Here is a 21,040-nt window from a genome sequence, read left to right as displayed (position 1 = left end):
CGTATGGAACATATAATAATTTTTCGAGTAAAGCATAGTGTAGCAAAGCAGGTGATACAACTACATGAGTTTGTCGCACTTTTTCTGTACATTTTTCGGTATGTTTCTAAAACAATGAAACGAATATCTACATCTGTCAACTTATTTATTTCCTTCACATTCGCATACTTCGTACAGTTTACAAAAAAACGGTAGCGGTTATAGACCTCCTCATTAACAGTGATCCTTGTTTTCCAGCGTGAATGTATTATTATAAGTTTAACTACTTCTCTTCTTTTCTTTACTATAATTTTAAACATGTTTGATGTATTATGAAAATAATAATAACTCTGATTTTTTCTATTTTCTCCCATACATACATCGGAGATTTCCGATTAAAAAGATTTTTTCCGACAAGCATATGGATTTTGGAGGAGTTTTCTTTTTGTACAATAAAATTCATTAAATTTTTTCAAGCTCCATTGCCTGTTTTAATTATACGAACGAATCATACGAATTACAATGTAAAAAAAGAACATAAATACGTATGTCAATTTGAAAATTACGTGGATAATTTACATTATGCTATTATGTAACAGTACTCGATTAGTCATCATTGTGTTTTATCACGTTTTAATCATAACGAAAATTTATTCGCTAAGTACCGTCCAATTTCTTCCTTTATGTTGAAAAATCAATAATGCCTTTACAATACTCTATAAAAATAAATGTTATTTAATAAGGAAAAAGTGGTCGATGCCCGAAACTCACAATCAAAAAGTTGGCTAAGCTGATATTTTATTTCACGATTCACTAGCTTAAGAAAGAAATTGAATCATGATCAAAAATTCAGCGAACACATTAATACCTTAGTTGAACAGTAGAATGAAAAATACATTATCGTATGACAATATTTCGATAATCGTTAAGGCTTTGAAACAGTAATATTAAGTGTATTTTGCATTAAATATATATACTTGTAGCCTTTTATGCGTAGGGCAATTTGCAAAAATTGTTTTGTTAATTTGCCAAATAAATGTAATAGTGTACGATTATATTTACATACATTTGACAAAAATATTTCAATAATAATTGCACTCATTATGCACCACGCACTTGTCTTCGCATATTAGCAAACACAATTTCTCCTTCGATATCACAAAAGTTAAAAAACGGAAGATGACAAAAATGATCTCACATGGAAACATGATTTCTTTCGTTGTCGTCTACAACAACGAGAGACAATGATTCATAAAGAAAATGTTAATCTTTTTTGCCTACATACCATAAGGAATCTATGCGTAATAAGATTCCAACGTATCACAAACAAATATTTAATCGCGCACAGTTTACAGAAACCTATCTTAAATTAATATTGTTTAGAATTCTCCTGCTCCGGACAATACATCAAGTACGTGTGGCTCGTACATTTTTATCAGAACCATAAATAAAACAATTACAAAAAAAAATACATAAAAAGTACACATTGAAAAGCATTAATTATCGACAAATATGATTAAAGAATAGAGTTTTCTAAAAAATGCATGTGTATAACGTTACGTTCAATTGTTACACTGAAAAATAAAGAGATACATGTGTGAGCGAATTTTCGGCGGCCTGCAACAGGTTTTAGGAACTTAAGCAGACCTGTGCAAAAGCTCACTATTAGACGTACAGTGTACATACATCTAGGTAACTTCCGAGCATAAGCTCAACATGAAGAAACGTAAACTAACACGTATATCTAAGACAAAAGATTTACCCTATAGGCCAAATTTCATTGGTCTACAGAACTTTAAATGTAGTATAAAAGCCTCTGATATAAACAAGAATAAGCGATAATAAATTAATTTAAATTAGATGAGTATATAAAGATTCATGCAATGAAAACTGTACTATAATAAAATAAATGTGAACGAGGATAGCGATGAAATTCTTCTGTCGAAAATGTTCATAAAGCCATTGGTTCTTGGACCTCAATAATATTTAGAATAGCCAACAAACTTAACACTCTCGGTTAAGCGAGCTCTCTGGTCCGAAAAATCTGTTGTCACAAGTGTATTAATAGCAATGGAGAGAATTCTTACAATTATAAATACTTATAAGCCACGATCATTCCTACAGTTTTTTTCAAAGCCGCATGTCCAATCGCATTTCATGTCAGCGATACCTACCAAATCTTAAATAGTACTGCCTCATTTGTCGGGAAACTTCAATGTCGATAGCAGATTAATTAAAACTACTGTAGACAAGTCGATCAAATTGCATTAGTGTCACTTTCAGGAATTTATTTTCTATTCTATGATAATGGAATTCATTTGTCCTTTTAAAGATATAGGATATAGTATACAAAATTTTGATAGAAATAAATATTGAAACATTCTTCATAAGAGGCCTTTGCATGATTATTTGATAGACATTCACCTTTATTTATCGTGCATGATATTAAGTTAAATAATTTATAAAAATTAACTATTTACAAATCGATAGGACATGCAGCACTAATTTTATAACTTAATGCACTTATTTGCATTAATAAGCACATGCTTGTTTCGAGACAAATAAAAAGAACTGGCGGTGCTCCTTGCGGATATATTACGTCTATTACCCTTACTATATAGTTGTAACATTTATGGGTATCCACTACAAATTAGAGTCTCTGGAACTCTATTGCTTTCATTGATGAAAGCATTCTTGCATTCGTTTTCTGTAAAAGTGAAGGGTTTGGCATTATGCTCACGATCACTGTACGCTGTTACCCATATCTGAATAAAAACATGAAAAAATAAACAAACATCAAAACTAATATCACCAAAAATATTAACGCAAAATTAACGTTTTATAAATAAAATCACCCATACTCACTTATTAAAAAAGAATTGAAAATTAAAATCAAAATTCTCGTAAGGTTTGTTCTTTTAAATAATCTTTCATTCTTTATATGAAATTATATAATTTATATTTAACTATATTAGATAATATATTCCAAAATGTATAATATTTTTATCGATTCCTTTTATGCAAAATTGAACAAACCTACGATTTGTGTGCAAAAATAAGAATATAGATACTTAGTTATATGCATTGGAAAAAATGATATATAACAAAGATAACTATACAAATTATTACTCACCACGATTTCCTGTTCTAATAGCATTAACATTGGTTAAATGGTGTTGACCAGCTCTAATTGGCTTAGCAATTTGCGCGCTAGGTCCACGACGAGCCAGATTCTTCTGTCTAACCGCTTCCTTGATTCTATCTACTTCATATTGATAACGTTTACGATCTCGCATTGCACCTTCTTTGGCATCTCGCAATGCTGTTTCCAGAGCTTTTACACGCTCCATCGTAGCTCGCAATCTTTTTTCAAGTTTGGGTAATTCACATCGAAGATCAGCGTTATCCCTCACAAGTTGTTTATGAACCTATTAAAATTATATAGATAATGTTTTGATAGAGAGTATAATTACGCATTAAAAATACTCAACGATCAAATTTGGAATTTTAATTATTGAATTTTTCAATCATGTACCTTCGTAAGCTGATCTAAATTATTCTCAAGGAAGGAAATCTTCTGTTTCTGTGTAAGTGATCCACCATCGTCTTCGTTATCTTCTGCGATCATAGTTTTCTTTATTCTAGTCTGAAGGTCTTGAACAAATAATTTGCGTAGATTGTGTAGTGTTTGAAGTTCTTTGGCTACTGTTTCTTCTAAACCTTTAAGATCTTTTCGAGCCTATAAAAATTAATTAGTAATTACAGAAATTTGGACTTTTAATTGCTCCATATCTTTTGTCAAATTTATACGTACTTGTTCACGGCGTTCATTAAGTAAAATTAATTCTTGCAATTTAACAGATTTGTTTGCTTCTTCTTGTTTCAATCGCTCATAATCGGCTTGCATTTGCTGATGAGCTAATGTGAATTTCTGGTTCAAATCTTTAAGTTCACTGATCAATTCTTGCTTCTCAGACAGTTCATCCCTAAGCGCTGCGACCTGCATTCAATTAATAATAATAATATTTAGTATTGAATTATTCATAACAATAACAATAATATATAGTAATGTAAAATGTATATTTACTTGTTTCTGATGAGCATCTCGCAATTGATCCATTTGTTCTTCTAGTGCTACTCTCATTTTTGTTGCTGCTTCCTTTTCTTCTGCTTTTTCTTTATTTGTAACTGCTTGTACTTGTTCTGCAGCCTTCAACTTGGCACATTCTTCGCGTAAAGCATCAACATCTTCCTCCAAAGCACGTTTACGTGCTTCCGCCACTTTCATTGATTCCGTTAATGTTTGCATACGAGCTTCATGTTGAGAAATTAATAAACGACATTCAGCCAGATCTTTTTCATATTCGGCAACCTAAAATAAAATTGACCAATGAGCGTTATATTGTAAAAATCAAATATAATGAATTCAAAGAGTACGAAATCGAACGCTTACTTTCTTGTTACAGTCTACTTGGGAACTTTCTAATCCTTGGCATCGTTGTACTAAATTCTTCACCTCTGATTTCATTTTGCTAATGAATAGCCTTGCCACTGTGAATTCCTCTTCAAGTTTACCATTGCTTTCTGTAGGTACAACCTATAAAATATGAGATTTGTAATACTTTATGTAATTCCATTATAAGAAATTCTTTAAACGATGTAGTAAATCAGTTTTTACCTTTAGATTTTCATCGCCACCAATAGCAACTCCAATTTCACCTAAATCTTTCAAGAAGTTTGCTAACATTTCTGCAATACGTTTCCTTTGATGTGCAGACATATCTCTCAACTGTTGTAATTCTGAAGCAGTACTGTTCAGCGTTGTTTGTTTTGCTAAAAGTTCTTCTGTCAAAGTTTCTGTTTCTTTCTTTTTAATATCACACTGTAAGAATGTATATATAATATAATAATATCCTTATATATTTCAATACAGATAATATAAGAAATTAGCTATTGACATAAAGTACCTCTTGACATTTTTGATCATAATTAACTGCTAACTCTTCCAATGCTTGTAAAACTTCCTTTACTTCTTCCTTAGCCCGTTCATGTTCCTGCTGTGTTCGGTTCACCTCCTGCTGTAGTTTCTCGTATTCACGCCTTGCAGTCGCAATTAATTCCGCTTGTTCATGAATTTGTTCTTTCAAGTTTTCAACATATTGCGACTGTTGATTAATCTCTTCATCCTTATCATCCAATTGCTGGTAAAGTCTTTCACGTTCTTCTTCTAGTTTCTGCCGTTCTTCGTTAGATAAAGATCCAGCCATCAAATTGCCACCAGGAGTGGCCGGCATTGGACCATCATCAAGTTTACCTGTGGAAAGCATTATAAATTATATAATATATGTCACAACATTCTCATTCTTATAAAGTAAATTGTATAGTACCCTCAATGGACATATTAATTGGAGTTGTAACATCTGATGCTTCAACCAAATTAAATTGTTCTTCGAGTTTAACTGTTTCACCCTGTCGCCAACGAGATAATTCAGCCTCCAATTTTTCAACTTTTCCTTTCAATCTAGCTGCCTTCTCTTTCTCCCTCTCATAACGACGCTTCCATTCTTCAGCCGTTAATTCCTCATTAACGCATACAACATTCTTTATAGTCTTAGCTCGTTTACCTAAGAAAATAATTAAATATATAATCGAAAAACTTCATATATTTAGTCAAGACAAAAATAAAGATCTCGTTTATTACCAAAATCTAAAGTCGACTTTGTTTCTGATTCATTGAAACTAGCTGGTGAACAACAAATAATAATCGTAGTTCTAGCATTGCCACCAAGAGATTCTTGCAATATTCTAGTCAACTTTGAGTCACGGTAAGGAATGTGAGTTTTATTTCCATCAGCTAAAGCTGAAATTACGTTTCCAAGAGCTGATAGGGATTTATTAATATTTTTTGCTTCATCCAGTACAGTGCCTTCTGCTCCAGTTTTCGAAACCTAAAATATAATATAAACATAAAACAGGTTTATTCTGAGGAGAAGGGACTAGATGTAATGATAGATTTAATAGAGTAGATGTAAGTCACCTTTTCCGAACCAGCCAAATCAACAAGATATAATTTTCCTGATAGCTTCTTCTGATTTTCTAAGTTTTCTTGTTTCACATTTATTAAGAATACGGAATGAGAACGTGAGCTGTGCTCATTCATGTTAGTTACAGCAATATGCCTATTTGATTTTCCTTCTTCTATCACTTCAAACACTTCTTCAGGACTAGATACAAAGCGTTCTGTTGCACCTTTTACAAATGGTACTCGATTTTTATCTTCGTGCACACTTAGATTTACCTTAGACACTGAGAATGAAAAACAATAAAATTATAAGTAACAATTTTAAGATTTTTCATGTTAGATATATAAGTAAAATGAATAATAAAGTTCTTACCATCAAGAAGATCTCTGATCTTATCCATATAGATTTCAAAGTATGATACTTTGATATGAAATTCCAAATTCTCTTCCATGCCATAAATATGATTGAAAATGTCATTAACGATTCTGGGAATAATACCCTGTTTATTTGGGTCTCCAATAACACCTTCCATAGTGTGCGTTTTACCTAATTCACATATAAATATTTCATTAGCAGAATCATATTAGAACTTAACTTTGATACAATAACTAATAACACATATTTATGTATTTTACTTAATACAAAATTTCAATTTACCGGACGATGTTTGCCCATATGCAAAAATGGTGCCATTGTAGCCTGCCAACACATCTGTGACAATTGATCGAGCTGCTTCATTGTAAACTTTGTCTTGAGTAGCATTTGGCTTAAATACTTTATCAAAAAGATATACTTTTCCCTAAAATAATATTGCAATATTAAATTAAAGAATATACGCTACTACGCAAAAGTTTTAGAACATGAAGCCATATTTTGATAAACTTTCATATGATATTTGTACAATTTAAGTCGTTCAAATTACATAGTTTTATTAATACAATTTACGGATGTATTAGTGCGTATTAGTTGATTATATGACAATAAAATATTTCATTGTCCGAATAATGAAAATTTACAAAATTGAAAAATATATGTGAATTATTAGAGATACGCTCCGTTATGATAGCCGTGAGCAGAACATTCTTTTCCGTTCCTTTAATTCACGATGGCTATGTTCGCATATTTTTTTGATTTATACAAATATTTAGAACATATTATAGAATTACAGAAACATAAATTAGAGTTTCTAGCTAATTCAAAGCTTCAGTTGAAATCACTTCGTTTTGAATACTTTTCGTGTGCACGTCGCATATTAATAATAAGAGAAAAGACTCGAGTATAGCGAAGTGTTCTGAGAGAGTCTTTTTATCAAGAGAAGAGGCTATTCTGCAAGAGAAATTTTGAAGAAAGTGAGAACTTCTTCCGTTGCCTATAGCCTGTGATACATAATTTCGCAACTACAGGTAATTTGAAGTGAAAAAGGTAATAGTTGAGATTCGATTTTTGTAAACGTAATTAAAGAAAAACTACTCCAAAAGCAAAAATTGATAAATAACAAATGAAACTAATTTCGCGATTTGTGGAAAATAGATTTTAAAGGTACGCAACTCTAAAAAAGATTTTAGTACGCTAAAAATCATTAACATTAATCACTAGAAGACTATATGACGAATAAGGTTAAATTTGAAATTTTTAAATCCGAGCGACGGACTTTTGTTTGATTTAAGAGATATATAAAAATAGAAAATGCTTCCTATATAAAAGCGAATTGGAAATTGGACCGAAAACAACACAACGAACAATTTGTTAAAAATAAAAAATTTTAGAAAAAAAATATTTGTGTATATTGCACAAATGTAATCTCCGTTACATTAATCGAAACTATTTCATTCATGATAATGATCTTATGTATCTAGCGAAGATATGAAAAAAATGTATAGAAGAAATACTAAATACAACAGAAATAAATGTAATGGTGAAGTAGCTATTGCCTGATGTTAACCTTATCGGAATACTATAGGGTGTGTTAGGACGAAAAATACGAAAAAATGTCCACAATTACGGACAGAAATGAAATATTACATAAAGGGAATGAAAGATAAGAAAGAAAAATAACAATAGAGAAATTATCAAAAAAATAATAATTGCTAAAATACCAAAATTAGTAAATATGATACTTAAGATACACAGGGTATATATAGACGAAAAAATGATTAATTGTCATTGATTTTGGTAAAGTATAGAGTTATTATGTTTTTAAACGTGTTTGTTATTATACATATAAGCAATTCTGTAAAATATAGCATTACTTTAAATATTTTATTGATTTTAATAATACTTTTAGGTTTTTATCAAATTTGATTAGGTATCCAGAAACTTTTAAACAAAATATACTTAAATAATATTTATTTAAAATATTAATGACATAAGACAAATGTTTGCCAATTTTAAATAAGTAACAATACCTTAATTTTATTAAAATTCTATTTTTATCTTACATATTTTACGAATTAGTGTGAAACACAAATAAATATTGTAGGGAAAATTATATATTACATATGTATTTGTAAGTCCCTTTGAAATATGGAAGAATATAGGAAAAAAGGGGAACAATTGCACTCAATGAAGCTTTGTATCAGGAACCTTTTAAAACAATGGCGATATCTTTACTGAGCTCCAAGATCAAAAGACTTCTATATGAAATGGTACATTCATGAACATGTATCTACTTAAAAATACATGTCGGATCATTTCAAATTGCATACTACAAAAGTAAAAATATCATTAGGAATTGTTTTAATTTCTATATACAATAATAAATTTTCATAAACATATTTTCAAAAACAAATATTCATAATATATAATTATATATTTGTCTAATATTCTTAATACAAAATCATACACAATTACAAAAATTAAATTATTTGTTTATATAGAAACAATAAGATCATAATGCAAGAAAGAGATAGATAGAAAGACAGATATTTAAAAATACTGACGCTATCAATTAAAAAAGTCCTAATCACTTAAATGATTTGATAATCTATATATTTATCTATCTTATTATAAAATGGGGATTTATTTATTAGTACAGCTGATAAAATCATAATATATAAAAAAATCATGAAGTGTACATATATTTCCTGCAAGGGTATAATGAGGATAAGGAGAAATTAAGGCTATAGGTAGTGGAAATATTTTACAAAAATTTAATAATTATAAGAAATACAGGATCGTTCATTAAATTAAGTTGTAGCGAATGCGATCTCAAACATTTCACAAAGTTGAACTTGTATTTGACGAATCTGAGGCCAACAATTTTTAATGCCACAAAATATATATATGTAGTTAAATTGACAATTGACTACCGTCGATGAACAAAAAAGAAATTCGATCGTTGGCAATTCGGTACTGTATCTACTTTGAAATTACGGTTTAATCATTCGCTGAAATAGATGCGTCAACGTGAGGAAATCGTTCAGCTCGACGAAGCACCGATGGAGGCGGAATGAAATCTCCATTTCGCCGAAAATAACAAAAATGAATCATCCTGTGCGTCGATCGAAGGATTCTTTTAATCGGCGTTAAATGCATAGCATGACGGTTTACAGATAGAATATACTGAATATAGAGAAGGACCGAGAGAGCAGCTGTCAGCTGTGCACGATGACATCACACGTAAGCTGAACACGGTTAACTAAATGTGATAACTAAAAACGAGAATGACGCGTGTAAAATCTACGTACCCCTATAGAGATGCAGTTATCTTCGCCGCCGGATGGGAATTTTACGATGAATTTCGAGCCAGCCTTCTCCTCGGAGTCGTTCAAAGGTCGAAATCTGCAGACTACCTTGATACTGTCCTCCGCGGCAATCTCACGCTCCCTCGGCGTCTCCATTGCCATATTTCGGTAGCTCGAATTCGTGACACGAGTTCCTTAGTTATTCTGATTAGTCACACTTAAAAATGATTTCCGATCTCTCGTAGGGTGCATAGGCGACGAGATGGTCGCGTGAACCGCATCAAGAACCACTACCGTCTTCTCTGTCACAAACCACAGCCCGTTTTGGAGCCAGCAAAGATGGCTGCCGTTGTTCGACGATTTTGCGGGTGGGTTGATTTGCGTGTGCAAAGGTGAGAATCAACGATCGTACTTATGTTAGACTGGTGAAGAAACATGGACGATATAAGGTGTGACACGCGGCCAGCCCTCTTCTACTAATACATTACTACTACTCTATATTGAAGCACGGAAGTGATTTTTTTGAATATACTTCGGGTACTCTAAAAACCAATCGATGAGAAGTCTAGACAAAGTTTAACGCAAACGCGTCGAACTAAACGTGCGCGCGCGCCGTACGACTTGCCTGTTTGCGCACACGAAACATCATTGTCGGCGGATATCATACATACCAGGGCTGTAACCTGCGTGGGCGTCGGATCCTTATTCCATTTTCTAGCCAAATACTTGTTTGGTCATTTTGTAGGATGCTAATATTCCTCCTTGAAAATCAATTATAGTTTATTTATAACGTTTATAAATTATTTGGTATATCTGAAATTTGGGCATAATGTCTGTAATTATTTTATATAACCTCTTTTTTTGCATAATACATTTTTCATTTAATTTAGTTTACAAATATTGTTTTTTTGTTGACTAATGCTTTAAGTCGTTCAATTTGAATCTAAATTTGTAATTATACTTTTGTAGATTATATGACAATATTTTTTAAACAGATTTCTTAGTTTACCTGATAAAATAGTGCGAATAATTATAATCATATGATATAGTTTCCATCAAATTATTTTTAATGAAGGAAGGACAATTGGATTTAATGTTTTCATACTAATGTTTTTCTACTAGGTAATCGATCTTCGATTGCATTTAATAGTCCTCTATATATGAAATTTAAATTTTGCTATTTCTACAATTTACGAATGCATATTAAATTGGTCAATTTCAAATTTTATGCTTCCTAATATCAGGATTCACAAATACAACTTGTAAAAAGATAATGGAATATTTTGATAATGATATTGAATCATTTATTTAGATATCAATATTTATTAAAACACAATCATAATATAATATTATATTACAGTATTATATTAAAATGATATATATTTATAATAAACATTATATCTCTCGCGCACAGAAATTTTTATCTATCATTAACATATTTGTAATAACTGAAAATATATGTATATCACCTACTATATTTACGCAATGAATTATGAATTTGTCGTAACAAAAAAATACACAAAAATTTAGTATTATAAAAAATTGTAAAAAGTAAATTAAAAAATGTATATTTTTTTTAAACACTTTATTAGCATACCACCACTAAATTTCAAAATTTCTTTCTCTTTTGATTTTAAAAAAAGAAAATAAATATCATTTTGGTACTGGTATACAAGTATATAATCTGAAATATAAAATTTATTGTATGAAAATGTATTAAAAATATATTTAAAAACCTTGGTTCTAATCCGTAATTGATTTTTTTTTTGCACTTTACTACGGTGCTGCCTTTCTTTACCCTCATTATTTTTGTTCTTATATCCTGTCGTGACCTTCATAACCTGACATTTATTGATTCAAACATTTCAAACAGATTTTGCACTATGTTTTTGCATAGACTGCAACACTGTCTTCATAGAATTTTTCTACGAAGACATTTGTCAAATATCTTATATTTTCACGAAACAAAGAATATTGGTATTTTATAAAATACAACATCAAATTGATTATAAGTCGACCATGGAAAAATGCATTGGTATTGCCTTGTGTATAACCATTACATAATAATGAACATACGTGTGAAACTATTAAAAACTTTATCGACAAACTTTCTTTGTTAGAACTATGAATCACCAACTTGATTTTGCGTTATTTAAGAAATAAAATTGTCAAGTATCGCAAATTTTTTTTAATTAAAAATATTTCACATTTAATTTAATGGATAATCTTTAACTTCAAATCTCGGAACGTAAAAATGTAATTGTACACTCTTTCGGGATATATTTTTAGACAATTGTATGATATGTCACGACTAAATTAGATTTTTTAGAAGATACCATTCATTAAGTTTAAAATTTTCACTTCCTCTGAATACTTAATTTTTCGTAATACTGTAATTATTCTATAAATTAGAAAAGTTTGCTTATTATAATTTTTTTTACATGAAAGTAGATCGGATATTATAAGAAAGAAAAAACAATGTTTAATGTAACATAACAAAAGAGGCACATTTTATTTTCTTTAACAATAAAGTAAAGAATGCTCTCACACAGTCATGGTTCATTGTAAATGTTATGTGTTATCTAATATTACAATGCCTGTAACTTGTACAGTATGTACTAAATAGTCTATAATTTGCCATGCTATATGACTAGTTTACAGATAATATAAGGTGCAACTTATCTTCAACAATCACATAATATTAGTATTTCTATTTAATAAATATTGTTTCTATTATTACTACATTAATGTTATTATTGTTATTTATCGACGTTACTTATCGTACTACTAACATCACACAAAACCAAACAATCGCTTAAACGAAATTTTAAGAGTAAATAACATATAAAAATGTTTTTCATATTTTATATCATCATTTTTAATTGTCATTTTTTTGCCGATTTTTATAGATATTTAATACTTCATTTTGAATTCTACTAGATAATAAATAATTTCATTAAATTTATTTTGTAATATAATTTTGGGTCAGAAGAAATATAAATAAAGTTGTGTTGTATTATCTCTTGCACATTACAGAAACCCGTATATGTTTTGTATATTATACATGATTTCTTTTCTTTTGAGATGAGAAACGATTAAATGATTAACAGATGAACATTTTTTACATTAATGCCGCAAAAGTGAGATTAAAGTTCAAGAGGTAGACTAAATCTTGAAGTATAGGACCATCTACATGCTCACCAATTCTTCAAGTAATATTATAACGTTTGTTTAGTATAGTTTTTTCTAAAATTAGTTTTAAAGAATTAAATAAATGAATTACAAACGATGTCCTACATATTAAATAAAATTCTATAAAACGTCTATGTTAATACTAAATGTGAAATTAGTAACTGAATGATGATTGATTATTCTTATTACTTTCATTGACTGTATATTCTTCATATACTATCCATATTTTCATTGCTTATTCATTAACTGCTTTTCTGGACATTTTAAACATTCTTGATTAATACCAAATACTTGAAATTTTTATTTAGTTTGAAGATAAATTATATAAAACACGTTGGAAGAATGTTTATAAAACGCCTTGATTACTTGTGAGAAGATATCACTAAATATGCAATAAAAAGTTTTTGTTTTATAAACATTTTTTTTGCTTCATTGTAGAACTTCGTAAATTAATTATGAAAATATTAAATAAATTGACATGGAATGTCTGAAAATATTAGAAAAATAGCTGCAAAATTGAATATTTAAAAATACAGACTAGAAATCAGTATTATACCTACAAACTAAGTAGACAACAGAATAAATTAACTACATAGCTGCATTATATATTTTTGTGAAATGCGATATTAAATGCTCTTCAATTTTTATAAAAAATTTGTAAGAGTATTTTTACAAAATATAAAGAAAAGAAGCTTTTATAGAAATTATGCTAAATAAGTCGCTTATTTTTGTATCAATTTCAAAATCATTTTTTCTATACCACATATATCTACAGTGTTTTCCGAACAATTTCTAGAACTATAGAAGTTTGAACAGAAATAATTGTATATATTCATACCTAAGAATTTTTTCTCAATGTATTAAATCTATAATTTTTATACAAGAAATGTACTACGCGAATCGTTATTTAGTTTTAATATAAATAGATTACAGCAATATGTATACAATATTTAAAATTTTCAAAATATGCGCAACTGTTTTTGTTAGATATTTACATTTTGATACAGTTTTGATTGTAGTAATCTAAAAATCCGATCATGAATTTTTGGATAGTAGAATACATTACCAATCTTACCAATCTATCTTTAAATCTGCAATGATGCTTTATTCAAATAACACGAACCTTGATGTTTTTCTTATATCGTTATGCATTTGCTGTAATCATAGCAAATTCTCTTACTCTATTCCAAAAGTATTTGTTTCTTCTACAGCCAATAAAAGCTTTTCGTATAAAATTTCAGGCGTAGGATACGGTGGAAGATCCAAGCGATTAAAGCATGTATGAGCCCTAAAAAGTTATCTATTTTGAAGAATAGCATTATTGAATAAACAAAATGATACTATTAACAAATTTGAGAAACATTCATACCATAAATATTATAAGAATTCTAATTGTTTTGTTTATTATATTAGTTTTAAGACAACTTTTATACCTGGGTAAACTATTTGGCCTTCCCCATTTTTCAATGCAAAATTTCCGTGGTCCTGTAGATCCACGTAAAGCTGCAAATCCTTCATATGGAATGCTTGATGTACCAGTAACGAATTGTAGCAGTCTCAATCGTTGTTCATTAGTAAATCGGCTTATACTGCTCCAAAACCATTCTACTACTGGATGTGCATCGTGATAACCACTTCTGTATTCTGTATGCGTTCTCCAATCGTTAAGATCAATTTCTGCCGCTCCAGCTATTACTAATTCTAACTCTCGTGCATCAAAAACTGATACTAATCGTGGATCTACGACTTCATAAAATCCACGAACTAGAGATTCCGTTTGTTCGGCAATGCCGCGCTCAAGTCTCCAACGTACAACTCTTTCAAGGTATTCCTTTTTATTTTTCTCCGTAACTGCAATGTTTCTTCCTCCTGGTTTTAGTTCACGTTCAGCTACTCGGCCCAGAAGTTCTTCCGTGACCGAAAAAGTTAATTCCAATGGTTCAATACTTATATCTCTTTCTTTAATCCACATTAAACTTTGATGGAATTCTTGATCTAAACTCTCTAAATCACTTAGACTCGCTGGTATTCTCAGAAGAGCTTTATAAAATGGTCTTGTAAAAAAGGCATCAAGCAGATATTGGTGAACTAAAGCTAAACCCAATACTCTGCCTGAAAACCTGAACCAATCATGATAATTATCTACAAAAGCTGACATTGGCGACACTTGTACGGTATAAGTGTCGTTAGCAGAATATTCAAATAAACCGTAATAAGGATTAAAAAGTTCGCGCGATAGATGAAAGAAAAATTCACGGGATGGGCCACCATAATCTACACCTTCTTCCTCATCAAACATAATAACTAACTTGCTTTTTTGCAAGTCTTTTTTTGAAGCAGCCATAATACGAGTGAAAGCATCTTCCAGGAAATGTTCTCTTCTAATATGTAATCTAAATAAAATATATAAAAAGTGTATAATATAATAAATATATTTATACATTTTTTTATATTGGAATATACTTACTTTAATTTTCCTGGACCTTGTCCATATCCTTTACTTTCTAGCTTCCTATAAAATGTTCTAAGTTTAGCTTCAAAATCTCTTCTATATGGAGCTGGAGCTCTAGCAGAAGCTCTTGTTAAGCCAGGCGAAGCATGCGGACTACCTAATGGAGATCTGCCTACATTTCCAGGTACATATGACATAATTTCTTGTTCAAATAAACTGCAACAATAAATTCAATATTTTAATATCATTTCATCCTTTACCGCCTTCAGAAATTAGATTATTTTGTACCTTAATAATAATGCTAGAGGTACGTCATGTCCCAATCGTTGTAAAGCAGTCGTCCCTTCAATTCGTATCGTATTTACTTTTTCTCGAAGCGCAATATTTTGTCCTAATGCTGAATGTCTTTCTTTTAGGATATCCATTATATTTGGTTGGCGCAAAAAAGCAACAACTTTGTCGTTATAAGCTACAGGTATATCGGGTGTAGTTGTAATAGCTGACTGTTGTGGTCTAGGTGGAGGTACAGGTGCTTCATCCAATAATGTTCGTGTGTGAGTCGGTTCAGTAGGTAATCTTGGATCAATGAAAGATGTTGCTTTTCTTGCATGACAAATGAAAAATTTCTAAAAATATTAACAATTGACTATCAGAAAGATTTCTCAAATAACGGAAATAATTTAAATCATGGCATATTTACTTTGCCTGTTCTATCAAGTTTTGATTCATAGCCTCTTGGAAGTTCTTTAGCTGGATCGGAAAAGAAATTTATTAATGCAACCAAATCTCTATTATGTTCGTATCTCGGAAAAACTGCTGTATCTCTTCTGACTTTGCTAATCATGTGTTTCAAACTGGGATTACGATTATACAATTCCACTGCTTCTGCATGACTATGTAATACTGTGAAAAAATCGGGTCTAGTTAAAAATAATACTGGAGGACTCGTATTAATATCGAATGGTTCGTTTTCAATTCTTTCGACTCGTTCATTCGGTCGTTCCATATTCTCGAAATTATTTCCATTTGCATGTTGCGAACTAGACGGCTCGCGATCAATATTGTCGGGTCGAGAAATAGTTCGACGAACGCTTTGATAACGTCTGTCTAATTGCTGCCTCCGAAGATCACAGCCAGTATTCCGCGTTGTTAAATTGGGCCTTTGCCAAGTTGTCGTTCGATTAATATGATCTATGTAGAACACCCGACCATGACTATCGATTCTTGCTTCCCATGCTGCGATAATAATATATTCAATAAAATTTTCTTGTTTAATTACACTATAACATTATTAAAGTTATGCTAAATTTATCTTACATGGTGGCAAAGGTTCCTCAGATGGTAATGGTACATTAGATGTTTGACACATCGGTAACGGACGCAATGGCTTTGGGCGATGTGTAGGTGTTGGTGGACACTCTAATGGATTTGTTAAACCAGATATTGGTCTTTCTAATGGTCTAGGCGGCCTTGGTGAACTTAACAGCGCAATACTTTTTGTGACAGCTCTCCGCGACTAAAACATTAAGGGGATTGATTATAACAATGTAAATACGGGAATCATATAAATATAAAAAATTGTAAAAACTTTATATAAGACATCAATATTCACAAAAAAATATTAAATACAAGCTAAAATTACATTATATGCTTACCAATTAACTGCAGTGCATATATTTCATTAAATTACCTTTGAATTAGAAGCTTCATCAACATCTACAATTTCAAATCCAAAACAATCTTCAGGGTGCAAGGGTGCAGAATATTTTTGAGGATGTCTTTTGGGTAATTCTGGTGGGCCAGTTGGTAAAGCATTACTTCTATGTAAAAGTTTGTGCGTTACCCGTGGTGGTAGTGGTGGAGGATTTGGATACAATGTTTCATATAAACCTTCAGGAAATGAAAAGCCTTCTGTACTTCGCCACAATTGATAATATTCCACGCCTTCTTTTGTTACAATACCATTTGTATCACATGGTCTCTGAAGTAAAATATATTTTATAAATTGTGATTTTAAAACAATTCTACTTTCAACATGTTTTATACTAAAATTTAATTTATAAATTTGAAGGAGTGTAATATTAATCTATTAACAATTTTGAAATGAAAATCAAATTGCATGTGCATATATAAAAGTGTAAAGGAAATATACATATTTGCATATATCAAATATTGAAACTTGTTTGATTTGAGGAAAAATATGAAACATTTAGTACATAAGTAAGATTAAACATTAAAAGTAACAATAGAATGCTGAATTATTTGAGTGTCATAATAATAAATATTTATCAAATTTTAATACAGTTAAAGTAACTGCACCTTTTTGGTCCCATTATGACCTAGAACTGCTTGTTGTGATTCTGTATCAGAATTACTTGCATCACTACTGTTTGAAGAACGAGGTTCTATTTCAATGCCTTGGGCTTCTTTAGTTGATGATGGTTCCAATAGTGCCACAGCATTTTCTTCCAGCTCATGCTGCTGAGCGCTGGCAGTTTCAGATAAATTTTCTAAAATTGGCAGTTTAAATGGTTTTTTTGTAATATCATTACAATGTACTAAATCTGTTAACGTGTTTTGTGATTTTGGCACACTTTTAGATGTGTGTGAACTACCAGCTTCATTTAATCTGCTTAAATTTTCACTTATACTCTTATTATTATTTTCTGTTATACTTAATGATTTATGTGTATTAACAATATCATTGTTATGTGTTTCACTTATTGAAGTGCTCAGAAATTGTAACGGTTCATCAGAACTGCATGAAGCTATACCCTGTAATGGTAAGCTACAAGCATCTTTCATAGAATCTCTGTTGTGAGTACTAAATTGAGAACTAAATTGTTGCAAAACATTGTCATCATTATTGTTATGTTTGTCCCCTGTACTCTGTTCATATTGTGATTCTGTGCTACTAGATTGCAAATCTTTGCTAAAAAATTGTTTCTTTCTGATCATGTTTCTAGAAGATAAAGGCAGCTGTTCTACAAAACTGTTTACCTTTCCAGGACTACTATCTATACTTGCCAAGAAACACTTCTTTCTTGTTAAGTTTTTATGAGACAATGATAAATGTTTTTGTCTCGAGTTTTGTGCAATTTCATCATCCAACCTATTTGAAACACTAGCAATATCATCAATTTCACAACCCGATGCTAATGCAGCTGCACCAGCATTCTTGGAAATTACACTTCCTTTATTACATTTTGATTCAGAACATGCATTTAGATCTTCAAGGGTATTCGATACCTGAATATTACTTGTTTTATCAATTACTTCTTCATTAGAAGATGCTTTCTGTTGCTGTAAATCATTTTCATTTGACATACAGTTTACATCTGATGACAAAGAAGGATTCTTATCCTGTTCTATAAAATCACTTCTAACATCAGACTTAATCACTTTTTTACTGCTATTTCTTATGGTATTGGTTTCCACATGATTTACTGTAGCTGAAGATTCTTCACTTGTCACACCGACTGTTAATAACGTAACAGATTGTTCTTCAGGTTCATTTTCTCCATTATCTTCTTCAGAACCTATATTTTTAACATTAATCTCAGATGGCATTTTTTAAAACATAGTACCAATCAATTATATTTCTTTATATTGCTGTAAATAAAAATGAAATAAAAATGTTAATAAAATAAATAATAATTAAATTATATGAATAATTTTATCATATAATAAAGCCATTAGTGCAATATTGAAGGTAGTATATTGAATAAAATTGGGACTATATATTTGACACAATTCTTTGTGAACAGTACACTAATTTTTATTATAATAATTTTATTCTAATACTTTTATCAGGAATTCACAGATCATAGCGATATTAAAAAAAAATTTGTTCAGTCCGATACAGATAACAAATATTGAAATATGTACATATCAATGTACATTACAATTGTCGCAAAGCATGTAATGTATCCAGTATTAAAAATTCGGCACTTATATTATTCAAAATCATTATGAAAAACTAACTAAAAAAATTTATTACAATTTCCGTTAATCACATATAACGGAACAGTAAATAAGTTATAGTTCGTTTTTGTGATACGGTACCTTTAAAGGAGATAATTATTAATACTTCAAATTTTGCACACACTAGTAACGTCAAATCGTATTGAAATATTAACACATTGGTACATTTTACCTGCATATGTTACATCATTTCAAATATCTCAAATGAAAAGCTCCGGTAAAGACATTTTACGTCACATTTACATATTCATTTACTCTCCTTGCTCATTATACGAATTCATCAAAGAACGCTTTGACAGAAAGATATAGCAGACTGTATCTGGTAACTTTTCGTAGCGTTACATACATAGGCTATGCTGTCACATACGCCTGATTTTGATGCCCATTTGGGGAATTGGGGAAGATTTGGGGAAGTTGGATTGTTTCTATGAAGCGTTAAGGCGCTTCACTCGCATTCTGTAAATTGAAAATTAAATAAAATTAAAAACAATTGAATTGTACGAAAATTAAAACAAAAGTTGTAATTATTTTGTTAGATAGTTATCTCTACGATGTAAATTGAAGAGAATATCTGACTAACTTCACTTGAATAGCAAGTATTTATAGTTTCTTTTTGTGTGTCACTAAATAAGGTATCACTAGACACAATATTTTATTAGACGACCGTGATCCAAGTTCAACATAACCTCTTTTGTTTGGCGTGTAGTAAGAGACGGTACGTAATTCCACAGGAATCCGAAAATTTATTGAAAATCATTTGTGTAACATAAAATATACACATATTAGTTTAATATGAATGAATAAAGATTGATTAAATACATCATATTTTTAAAAAATAATTTACTGTCACAATTATACGTTTAAAAAATATGTGACAAAATGTGTTGTTATTAATTTATTCCTATAACTATTGAATAAATTAATTTACATTGTATTTATGTTCTTAGTGCACAAAAAATGGCTATTCGACCGGTATACAGGCCTAAAATTGTGAAGAAGAGGACGAAGAAGTTCATTCGTCATCAGAGTGATCGCTATAGTAAATTGAAGGTTAGTTTTTATATTGTTTATTATTATTTATCAATGTCAATAACTGATTTAAAAATCTTAACAAAATAATGCTTCAGAGAAACTGGCGTAAACCCAAAGGTATTGACAACAGAGTTCGTAGGCGCTTTAAGGGACAATATTTGATGCCCAACATTGGTTATGGTAGCAACAAGAAAACTCGTCACATGCTACCAACTGGTTTCAGGAAAGTTCTGGTACACAATGTTAAGGTAAAAAGAATTATTTTTCACTCATAAGTCAACAATTATTATAGACAAAAAATTGTACATTCTTATACATCAAAAAATATGTAACTTGTATTTATATTTTGACTTATTTAATAAATTTTTATACTGAACTGATTCTATATAATAATTGTAATAATATTTATTTTTTGGATGGTTTATAGGAATTAGAAGTTTTAATGATGCAAAACAGAAAATTCTGTGCTGAGATCGCTCATGGAGTAAGTAGTAAGAAACGTAAATCCATTGTCGAACGTGCTCAGCAACTTTCAATAAGGGTAACTAATGGCAGTGCAAGATTACGTTCTCAAGAAAATGAATAAAAACACATTCTTACTTGATTTAATAATAAAATATTTAAAGTATGTTTGTTCTTCTTTAAATTTCTCTCCTAATATCTACCCATCCATAGTGCTATTACAGATAAATGTA

At 30.2% G+C, this 21,040-nt stretch overlaps 3 protein-coding genes across 7 annotated transcripts; 1 reads left to right on the top strand and 2 right to left on the bottom strand.

The window, feature by feature from the left end:
* Positions 1–416: 416 nt before the first annotated feature.
* On the bottom strand, positions 417–10,341 carry Khc (kinesin heavy chain). Of its 3 annotated transcripts, XR_011172738.1 has the most exons (15): positions 9,689–10,341; positions 6,660–6,801; positions 6,375–6,548; positions 6,017–6,285; positions 5,681–5,927; positions 5,367–5,603; positions 4,947–5,293; positions 4,658–4,861; positions 4,433–4,576; positions 4,067–4,351; positions 3,794–3,979; positions 3,515–3,718; positions 3,113–3,407; positions 2,845–3,015; positions 417–2,744 (listed from the first exon to the last, which is right to left on the bottom strand). XR_011172738.1 is itself a non-coding variant. In XM_069110487.1 (14 exons), exons 1-14 carry the CDS (start codon positions 9,845–9,847, stop codon positions 2,610–2,612), a joined length of 2,970 nt encoding a protein of 989 aa, XP_068966588.1. In that variant the 5' UTR covers positions 9,848–10,341; the 3' UTR covers positions 417–2,609. The 3 variants fall into 3 exon arrangements, 2 of the variants coding, with proteins under 2 accessions (XP_068966588.1, XP_068966589.1); XM_069110487.1 differs by lacking the exon at positions 2,845–3,015 and having other exon boundaries at positions 417–2,686; XM_069110488.1 differs by lacking the exon at positions 2,845–3,015 and having other exon boundaries at positions 9,689–10,340.
* A 1,825-nt stretch (positions 10,342–12,166) lies between these two features.
* Positions 12,167–19,665, bottom strand: Hecw (Hecw ubiquitin protein ligase). Of its 3 annotated transcripts, none has more exons than XM_069132941.1 (9): positions 19,395–19,665; positions 17,649–18,941; positions 17,020–17,310; positions 16,647–16,845; positions 16,030–16,565; positions 15,618–15,955; positions 15,345–15,545; positions 14,311–15,270; positions 12,167–14,165 (listed from the first exon to the last, which is right to left on the bottom strand). In XM_069132941.1, the coding sequence occupies exons 2-9, from the start codon at positions 18,897–18,899 to the stop codon at positions 14,054–14,056; spliced, it is 3,888 nt and encodes a 1,295-aa protein (XP_068989042.1). In that variant the 5' UTR covers positions 18,900–18,941; positions 19,395–19,665; the 3' UTR covers positions 12,167–14,053. The 3 variants fall into 3 exon arrangements, with proteins under 3 accessions (XP_068989042.1, XP_068989044.1, XP_068989043.1); XM_069132943.1 differs by having other exon boundaries at positions 19,486–19,665; XM_069132942.1 differs by having other exon boundaries at positions 19,490–19,665.
* A 543-nt stretch (positions 19,666–20,208) lies between these two features.
* Positions 20,209–20,973, top strand: RpL32 (ribosomal protein L32). Its single transcript, XM_069132944.1, has 3 exons — positions 20,209–20,363; positions 20,441–20,593; positions 20,773–20,973. Exons 1-3 carry the CDS (start codon positions 20,271–20,273, stop codon positions 20,929–20,931), a joined length of 405 nt encoding a protein of 134 aa, XP_068989045.1. The 5' UTR covers positions 20,209–20,270; the 3' UTR covers positions 20,932–20,973.
* Positions 20,974–21,040: the final 67 nt, after the last annotated feature.

Source organism: Bombus flavifrons, chromosome 3 (assembly GCF_040668555.2).
Source record: "Bombus flavifrons isolate JBK064 chromosome 3, iyBomFlav1_principal, whole genome shotgun sequence".
Lineage (NCBI taxonomy): Eukaryota > Metazoa > Arthropoda > Insecta > Hymenoptera > Apidae > Bombus > Bombus flavifrons.
This window is presented reverse-complemented; position numbering and strand designations above follow the sequence as displayed.

What these genes read in the sequence shown, in the direction of transcription:
- RpL32 (XM_069132944.1), top strand. Translation starts at nt 20,271, where the DNA reads ATGGCTATTCGACCGGTATACAGGCCTAAAATTGTGAAGAAGAGGACG. An exon ending in ATCGCTATAGTAAATTGAAG is followed by an intron (nt 20,364 to 20,440) that starts GTTAGTTTTTAT and finishes ATAATGCTTCAG; the next exon opens with AGAAACTGGCGTAAACCCAA. An exon ending in TTCTGGTACACAATGTTAAG is followed by an intron (nt 20,594 to 20,772) that starts GTAAAAAGAATT and finishes GATGGTTTATAG; the next exon opens with GAATTAGAAGTTTTAATGAT.
- Hecw (XM_069132941.1), bottom strand. Translation starts at nt 18,899, where the DNA reads ATGCCATCTGAGATTAATGTTAAAAATATAGGTTCTGAAGAAGATAAT. An exon ending in GTCATAATGGGACCAAAAAG is followed by an intron (nt 17,311 to 17,648) that starts GTGCAGTTACTT and finishes ATTTTACTTCAG; the next exon opens with AGACCATGTGATACAAATGG. An exon ending in ATGAAGCTTCTAATTCAAAG is followed by an intron (nt 16,846 to 17,019) that starts GTAATTTAATGA and finishes TTAATGTTTTAG; the next exon opens with TCGCGGAGAGCTGTCACAAA.
- Khc (XM_069110487.1), bottom strand. Translation starts at nt 9,847, where the DNA reads ATGGCAATGGAGACGCCGAGGGAGCGTGAGATTGCCGCGGAGGACAGT. An exon ending in GTGGCGATGAAAATCTAAAG is followed by an intron (nt 4,577 to 4,657) that starts GTAAAAACTGAT and finishes CATATTTTATAG; the next exon opens with GTTGTACCTACAGAAAGCAA. An exon ending in TTAATGAACGCCGTGAACAA is followed by an intron (nt 3,719 to 3,793) that starts GTACGTATAAAT and finishes TAATTTTTATAG; the next exon opens with GCTCGAAAAGATCTTAAAGG.